Below are 9,187 nucleotides of genomic sequence, written 5' to 3'. Positions count from 1 at the left end.
CGATTCTGGTCAAGGGCTGGTACCTTGATTGCATGCTCCTCCCCGGCCTGGGCCCTGGTCGGGGCTTATGCAGGAGGCAACCAATCGATGTATTTCCCTCACATTGATGTTTCTCTCTGTCTTTCCCTCTCTCTTCCACTCTCCCTAAAGATCAATGGGAAAATATCCTTGAATGAGGGTTAAAAAATGCCAAGTCACAATGGGAATGTTGACACACAGTTTCAGATCAAAGGAATTGAAAATCCAGGAGACGTGAAGACAAGGCGTGGCCCTGGGCTGGGAACAAGGCCATGAAGGAACAGTTGGACGCGACTGCACCACCTGGATTTCCCGGTGTGATGACTGCTCTGTGACTATGAATGGGAAGCCCTCGTTCTCAGGAAATGCACTCCGAAAGCTGGATGTAAAAGGCACGATGTCTGTGACCTACTCGCCAATCCCTGAGAGAAAAAAGATGATGTGTGCGTGGCAAGTAGATATGGCAACATGGTAACATCAGATCCTAGGTGAAAGGAATGACAGTTCTTGCAAGTTTTCTGTAAGCTTAAATTTATTGCAAAATAAAAAGTAAAGAAAAAGTACTATTAGTCAATGCCCATTGATCAAAAGATTAAAGTGTATTTGCACTGTTCTGTCTCAAATTGCTGCATACGATTCCTTGCTAAATTAGCTCCACAGAGTAAGGTACCATCCTGAAAGTCTATTATAATAAGGTAACTTATTTAAAAACAGTTATGTGAGCCTCCTGGTTAAAGAAGACAGATTTGTCACAGTTTCCTTTTTATCCTGGTCCCGCTATTAACCATGGAGCCAGTAAAGAGAACACAGGTAACAGCTCAGGCGGAAGGTTCGAATGAAGCCGCAGCAGGCCTGAATAAGGGGAGCAGATGGCAAGTTTGACCCCTTCCCAACCGTGGGGGCGCAGGCTGAATCCCAGGTCAGTGGTGGACAGGGCGGAAGCACAGGGCAGACACAGGGACCTGGCCACAGTCCTTGGGTAGAGTGGTCAGAGTCCAGGACCCTCCACGTCCCATACAGCAGCCAACCTCCAGCCCAGCCACTGGACACAGGTGACAAGAACAAGGAGAAAATGCAACTCTGGAGCCCACGTCTGACAGGGAAGGAGAGGCGATGGACAGGATGATGAGAAAATGAATGAAGAAAAGTCTTTAAAAAAACCCAACCCAACTTCTTCCCCCACTGCCCCAGAGCCCACTGCTGACCGTTTCTGGTAAATCCAAAACTATTCTAAAAACTAAGTAAAATGTGACTAGAAACTCAAGTTTTCAGATACAGGAGGTCTCCAAAGGTGTCTCACTTGCATTCTCTTTCTCAGATATACTCTAGCAAAACAAGGATTTCACCCACGAGGGACACGCAGGACCCGTACAGCAGGGCGGATCCCAGGAAGGAAAGAAGCCAGGACTGGGCCCAGGAGGAGGCAGGGCCAGGCAGGAACCCTGCACTCAGACCTCACAGACACCGGTTCAGTCTGAAGCGAGGGGGCGGGTGTGTGCAAGTGCTAGGCATATGGAAAACTGGGCAGGCAGAAAAACAGGGCAATTATCACTTCTAGGAAAAACAAAGGTTGTAAGAGAAAGGAAATGTAACCACTGCACACGGCAGCTTAGCGCTGAACAGTATTCACAAAGATGCAGAAATGCTGAATGCTGATCTACACTAATAAAAGAGAAATATGTAAATTGGTCATCACTCTGCTACACCCACCAGCCAATCAGGATGTGTATGCAAATTAACCCAACAAAGATGGCAGGTTAATTTGCATATGCAGGTGCAGAGTGAAGACTGAAGGCTCCGGCCCGAGCGAAGACTGAAGACTGAAGAGGCTTGGCTTCTCCGCTCCGGCCGCAGCAGAGAAGCCAAGCCTCGCTGCAGCTGGAGCAGAGAAGCCAAGTCTCGCTAGGCTTCTCCGCTCCAGGCTACGCTTCTCTGCTCCGGCCGAACCAAAGGCCTGGGTCCCGGGTGCCAGAGGAAAATCGGTGCCAGTAGCCAGGGGAAGGAAGGCCTATTGCGCAAATCTTCGTGCAACAGGCCTCTAGTCTAACTATAAACAACGACACACATATTTCCAAAGGAAGACACTGCTGACTAGAAACCATACCATTACTTCACTTACTACCAGAGGAAAAACGCTGCTGCCGATGAAAATGGACACTGTGGTGCAAAGCTGCCCCAATTCCAGAGTCGTCACAGCGGGAAGGAGAAGGTGCCTTCGCATCAGCTCAACATGTGAACCACATTGGGAGGGGTTTGGATTGGGAGCAAATGGTGTAAGAAAGCTAAATTGTAATGGTGCACAGAAGGAAGTCATATACCGTCTGATTTGACGGGAACAAGAAAGAATAATGTAAGCTTTCTATTTAGGAACATGGAGGAAAATACTGGAAGAAACAGCTAAAAGAGCTGATGGTAATGGCCTCCAGAGTAGGGAACTCCAAGGTACAGAGAGGGGGAAGGACTTGTTTTTCATTTCCAATTTCGCTACTTAAACCATTTATGTGCGTTTCATAAAAATAAAATTTAAAACCAATTTGCAACAGCATGGATGGACCAGGAGAGTATTATGCTAAGCGAAGTAAGTCAGTTGGAGAAAGATAAATATCACATGATCTCACTCATTTGTGGAATATAATGAACAACATAAACTGATGAACAAAAACAGGTCCAGAGACAGAAGCACCGATCAGACCGTCATATCTCAGAGGGAAGGCAGGGGAGGGTGGGGGTAAGGGAGAGAAATCAACCAAAGGACTTGTATGCATGCATATAAGCATAACCAATGGACACAGACACCAGGGGGGTGAGGGCATGAGCAGGGAGGAGGGGGCTATAGGGGGATAAGGACACATATGTAATACCTTAATCAATAAAGAAAATAAAAAATTTTTTTAAAAGTAACAAGCATCAAACCTAAAGCTATCAGGATGAAGCTTTCAACAGTCAAAATACTTTTAGATTTTTTAGGTACCATGACAAGGAATATTAAGAAAAACTTAAGAAAAAAAAAAAAAAAGAAAAACTTAAGAGGGAAAAAAAATACAACCTGAAACCTACTCCCACATCAGTGCCACACAAATCCAATTTTAAGTGAAATTAAATCAGAGTGAAGAAGTTTAAGCAAACCCGTTCTCAATCTCTGCCCTGCCAGACACACGGATGCTGGTTTCAGACCGCTCCCAGTGGGCCTGCCGGAGACAAAGGCATGCGTGGGAGGGAGCGACAGCCTGGTCTCAGAGCTCACTTCCTGCTTCGAGAAAGACCCACCTACACCGTGGGAAGGTATGTATTTGCAGCTACAGCAAAGTTATGTAAAATAAACTAAACGTGGAACCAATCTTAAGAGCTTGTAAAAGTACAGAATCTAAAGTTACTTTAGCTGAGCACATCACCAAGTCACTTACATCTTGAAACATTTTGTTTTCCTGCTTCAGTCTGGCGTCTTTGTCATCTGAGAGTTTGTAGGCATTCTCAAACGCTTCCTCCAGGTCCTGCAGCCTACACTTCAGTCGAATGATGGTGTTGTCTTTTTCTCTGTTACTTGTTCTCATTTCCTCGATGCGTTCCTGAAGGATTTTGGAGGCACTGCTGGCTGCACTGAGGCGTTCTCTGAAATCACTCTACAAAACAGACAGGATAATCAATTGTCTTTAATAAGAAATAGATGTCTCACCCACCAGCGTAGCTCAGTGGCTGAACGTCGACCTATGAACCAGGAGGTCACGGTTTGATTCCTGGTCAGGGTACATATGCCCAGGTTGTGGGCTCCATCCCCAGTGTGAGGAATACGGGAGGCAGCCAAACAATGATTCTCTTTCATCATTAATGTTTCTATCTCTCTCTCCCTCTTCCTTTCTCTCTGAAATCTATAAATAAATAAATATATCACTAAAAAAAATGGATGTTTCAATAGCAGCTAATAAACTGTGAGCATTAAAATATAAAATAATAAAGCAAAACATAAAATGGAAATCAGCAAATTTAATTTTATGTATTTTTATTAATTTCAGAGAGAAAGGGAGGGGGGAGAGATATAAACACCAATTGAGACAGAACCATTGATCGGCTGCCTCCTGCACGCCCACCACTGGGGATGAAGCAACCTGGGCATGTGCCCCGACCAGGAATGGAATCTGACCTCCTGGTACACAGGTCGATGCTCAACCACTGAACCATATTGGCTGGGCAGCAAATGTGCTATTTTGCTATAGCCTGGGGTGGAGACCAGAATTACGCTACCGTGAGTTAATCATAAAATGTGAACTGAAAATCACTGTTCAAGGCATTCAGATTTTAGGACTCACCTGTGGATCGCTTTAGCGAGGAAAATAACCACAGCTATTAGAGAAATGACTCTGAAAGTACAGCTGGAATTTGTTGTCCTACATTAACATTTAAAGCTTAAAAAAATGCATTCCTTACCCTAGTCTCTCACTTACTAGGAAAACAAAATTCAATATGCATGTTAATATTCACTCAATCATTTCTTGAATATCCAGTAGGTGCTGCGCACTAGGGTTGCTAGAAATGAAGATTAACATGAAAGACAAGCTCTGACTTCATGAAGTTTAGAGTGTAGGAGGAGACAAAGATAACTAAAAACATCAAAAACAAAGAAACAGTGTATAAAACATAACTGACACTTTCCACCAAAAGATTGTTTATAAGGCTATGTGTAGAAGAACAGAACTTAGTACTATATGAAAAAAATTTATATAGTTAAAAGCAAAAGTTTACGCATTTCTTGTTATTTATATAAGAAAATGGAACTCTGGACGGGTGGCTCAGTTGGCTGGAGCAGGTCAGGGCACATACCCAGGTTGCGGGTTCGATCCCTGGTTGGGAGAGTATGGAAGACAACCAATCAATGCTTCTCACATTGAGGTCTGTCTGTCTGTCTCTCTCTCTTTCTCTTCTCTCTCAATAAAGAAAATAAAATAAAAAGTTATAAGCATCAAACCTAAAGCTATCAGGATGAAGCTTTCAACAGTCAAAATACTGTTGAAAGTCAAAATACTTTTCCCTCTTAAGTTTTTCTTAATGTTCCTTATCATGGTACCTAAAAAATCTAGGTACCCCTCTCCCACCCCTCCTCTCTCTAAGCATGTCTTTAGATGAGGATTTTTTTTAAAAAAAAAGTCAGCCCTAGCCGATTTGGCTCTGTGGATAAAGCATCCGCCTGGTTTTGGGACTTGATCCCCAGTAGGGGGCGTGCAGGAGGCAGCCAATCAATGATTCTCTTTCATCATTGATATTTCTTTTTTTAATAATATATTTTATTGATTTTTTTTACAGCGAGGAAGGGAGAGGGATAGAGAGCTAGAAACCCTGATGAGAGAAACATCGATCAGCTGCCTACTGCACACTCCACCCTGCAACCAAGGCACATGCCCTTGACCAGAATCAAACCTGGGACCCTTCAGTCCGCAGGCCGATGTTCTAGCCACTGAGCCAAACCAGTTAGGGCCATCATTGATATTTCTATCTCTGTCTCCCTCTCCCCCACTCTCTGAAAACAATAAAAATTTTTTTTTTTAAAAAGACGCTAGAACAAAAAATAGAATACTTACTTACCACTTCTCTTTCTAGTAGGTTATTCTTATTTTCAAGTGTCCTCACACGGCTAGTGGCTTCATTCAGAGCACCATCTAATTGACCGCATCTAAGACCATAAATTGAAATGAAACAATTGGAAGGTCAAGCCCTCTCCCTGACAAGTGTTCTGTAAACCTAACCGACTCCCCAGGACAGCACGTAACAAACACCAGCTCTCCGCGTCAGCCAAGACTCAGGACGCCGCTTTAGTAAAATGCTCCTCAGTGACCTGACGGCAGCACAGTGTCAGAGAAAATAAGGATGTAAAAAGACCCCTAAGAAAGATTAAGTCAACAACGCAAGACAGGAACAGATACCTCCTTGCCATCCCATGTTCACAGCAGCACCATTCACAGTACCCACAGGTGGAAGCAGCCCCAGTGTCCATCAGGGGATGGATGCAAAGCTATCCCTAGTACAGGGCCATTCTCCCCTGTGTTCCTACAGCTGTTTTAACAGGATAACTGTCTGGTACAAAAAAAGGTGGAGCACTGCCCAAGGGCGCTAGTCATCACCTTCTCATCAGGGATCCATGTGTAGCACTCATCTCCCATAAGGGACATTCCTTGACACACACAAGGTCTGCTCAACTGTTTCAGCATTCAGCCCACAGGAAGTACCTACGTGCATGTCAGTTATTAGTGTGTTCTAAGAGGCTGGTTCAAATCTGTAAAAATAATTACTTAGGAAAACGTGTTTTTGGTATTAAAATTTTCAAATCTACCCGGCCAGTATGGTTCAGTGGTTGAACATCGACCCATGAGCCAAGAGGTCACTGGTTTGATTCCAGGTCAGGGCACATGCCCGCAATCCCCAGTAGGGGGTGTGCAAGAGGCAGCCAATCGATGATTCTCTCTCATCAGTGAAGTTTCGATTTCTCTCTCCCTCTCCCTTTCTCTGAGATCAATAAAAATTAAAAAAAAATCAAAATCTGAGGCACGTGATTTACAAGTGATTTATCATCACAATATATTATAATATAGCCAAGTTGGATTGTATTTTTAAATTATAAAAATTAAATTATATTTTTTAAACTATAGTTAAGCTTTAAGTTTTACCTGTCTACAAGAATTTGATTGGTTTTCTTCCAATCTTCAACTGCAGAAATTTCTTTTGCCTCCAGCTTCTGTTTCAAGCTACTTATTTCTGACTCATAATAAGCTCGAAGATCTGCTATGTGCCGGGCCTGCTTTTCCTTCAGGTTCTGCCTGACGCTGTCAGCAGGAGGGAAAGGCTTGTTAGGAGAGTGTCTCCTCACCTCTGTCCCAAAAGAACAGTCATTCTCATGAGCAAAAACACAGCCTTTTCCCTTTGCACTCAGAAAATATAAACAGACAATACACAAGTTAACCACCTTGTGGTTAAATAAGAAAACAAGTAAATAAGAAAACAAGACATGGAGGGCAGGACTGGGGAATGAGGGGACAATGGGGGGATAAAGACACATTTGTAATTCTGAAATCAATAAAAATTAAAAAAAAAATTAAAATCTGAGGCACGTGATTTAGAAGTGATTTATCATCACAATATATTATAATATATCCAAGTTGGATTACATTATTTAATTCTTAGATGGTCTACCTTAAAAATGCTATCTCTGTTTTGAACTTAAGGTTTTATACATTACTGAAATTCAATAAAAACCACTTTCATCATTTAAGCAGACACCACAGAAAATCGATTAGTATTACAGGCCATCCACTGAAATACATACTTAGACAATAGCACAGGATCTTCCAGGGAAGCCAATGAAATGCATTCTGGGACACTGTTGGCTGTACCTGGAAGCTGGGACTGACTGACTGAGGCTGCAGTTACCATGACAGTGTTTTCTTCTTCCACGGTGTTGACCGAGAGGTCGTGACTAGTGACAGTATAGACTGAGGGGAACGTGGAGCTGGTCCTGCTTTCGTTTGGGAATGCGTGATTTTTCCAAGAGGCCGCTGTTGAGGCTTTTGCACGTGAAGGGCACTTGGGGAACCCAGACAACTGAGAGGTGGCGTTGCTTGCTTGCGAGAAGGAGTCTACGTCAGAGCGACTGGACACACTGGGCTCCAGAACGGAGTCTGGCGAGAAGGAGATCCTGTCCGGGAGGGCGTTCAGAAAGCCTGGCGGCTGAGTCCCCGCCATCTGCTCACTTGGCTTCATGTGTAACGTTGGGTCCAGAGTCAGCACCTGGAAACAGGCAGACAGCGTGGTTCCCCCTCCGCACGGGCTGCTGTGGAGGTGAGCAGCCAGGCCTCCCGGGAAACGCGCTAAAGCCCACAGAGGGTCGGAAGCAGCTTCCCTCCACCCCGCAGAGTGCGGGCCACGTTACCTCGGGCGGATGGCTTGGGCTGGAAGAAGGGAGATTCCTCTCGGGTAACTGCTTGTTTTCCCTTTGCTTTTTATGGTAAATATCCCTCAGTGACGGAAGCTTCATCTCATTACTACTGTTAGCCTTAAACACAAAACAAAATTATTTCAATGCTATTAGCAAGGAAGAAAAGCTTTCTGAAATCAAGATCAGCACCATAAGAGATTTTTTAAAGGTTGTTAATAAATTAAGCATTGTGCTGTCAGATTTATAATGAAGGTTTGGAAGTAAAACTGATTACAATGAGTCTCTCTTACAATGAGAACGTTTTCCTATCCCCCCCAACAATAAATATAAAGGGAATCATCTCAACCTCATTACTTAATGGCCTAGAATACTTTCAAAGAATAAAATCGTTGGACATCCCCTACTCAAAATGAGGAGTTCTGAGATAAGACAAGACTTGAGAAAGAAGGAATGAAGCAGGACAAGGACGCTTCTCGCCAGACTGATTTCCTGAGACTCATGGGGACAGCTGCCAAGAGGTGCAGCTCCTCAGCTATGTGGTTAGGTCACGTTAGGAGCTGGCAGACAAGAAAAGGTGTTTCTACAGCTTGACGTCGGGGCTCCGCTGCGCTGGAAATACTGCACCACCGTCTAAGCTCCAAGTGAAAAAACCCAGGGCTCAAATTATTTCAAGGTGGGAGCTAGTGCCGGGTACCATTTAACCTTGTCAAGTGTGACCTGTGGCCATTCTGTCAAATGAGACTGAATTCCAGGAGGGACACACTGCCAGGCAGTTCATCCTACAGCCTTACCTCAAGTCCCATTCCCAGGCCCAAAGCAGCTGCAGGGCACCAGGAACTATATTGTTAAATCAACCCCGTTACTAGCTTGTGAAAAAGATCATTGTATTGTTGTGTGTGTGGAAGGTATTAATTTGATAAACGTAAACCCTAAAAATTTCTCTGTAATCCCGTTTTAAAACTTGATGGTTTATATACCAATGACTTAGAGGCCCTCAAGTCTTACGGCCCATGACAAGCAGCAGCTCTCTGGCTCCAGCCTCAGCTCTGCCCGCTGGCTGCAGCTATTCCACTCAGAGCTCACGGTGGTACAAGCTCCCATGTGCCACCACTTTGATGATTTCTCTTCTCTTCATATTGTAACATCTCTGAAATGAGGTCTTGTAACTGGCATCTTGTAACTACTGCCAGTCAAACAGCAGCTGTGATATGTCATTGCCTGCTCATAAGCAAATACCAAAGCCATCCACGT

General features: G+C 44.1%; 1 protein-coding gene across 1 annotated transcript in view; it reads right to left on the bottom strand.

The window, feature by feature from the left end:
- The window catches only part of MPHOSPH9 (M-phase phosphoprotein 9), a 39,045-nt gene that overhangs the window by 17,340 nt on the left and 12,518 nt on the right, over window positions 1-9,187 (bottom strand). The window contains exons 9-13 of the mRNA XM_015567255.1: window positions 7,931-8,053; window positions 7,328-7,788; window positions 6,672-6,827; window positions 5,593-5,680; window positions 3,423-3,638 (exon numbers count right to left, since the gene is read on the bottom strand). Of these exons, the coding sequence (XP_015422741.1) occupies window positions 3,423-3,638; window positions 5,593-5,680; window positions 6,672-6,827; window positions 7,328-7,788; window positions 7,931-8,053 (1,044 nt within the window). The remainder of the gene's footprint in view (window positions 1-3,422; window positions 3,639-5,592; window positions 5,681-6,671; window positions 6,828-7,327; window positions 7,789-7,930; window positions 8,054-9,187) is intronic.

This window comes from Myotis davidii, unplaced genomic scaffold, assembly GCF_000327345.1.
Source record: "Myotis davidii unplaced genomic scaffold, ASM32734v1 scaffold223, whole genome shotgun sequence".
NCBI lineage: Eukaryota > Metazoa > Chordata > Mammalia > Chiroptera > Vespertilionidae > Myotis > Myotis davidii.
The sequence above is the reverse complement of the archived record's forward strand: the minus strand, read 5'-3'. Positions and strand labels throughout refer to the sequence as shown.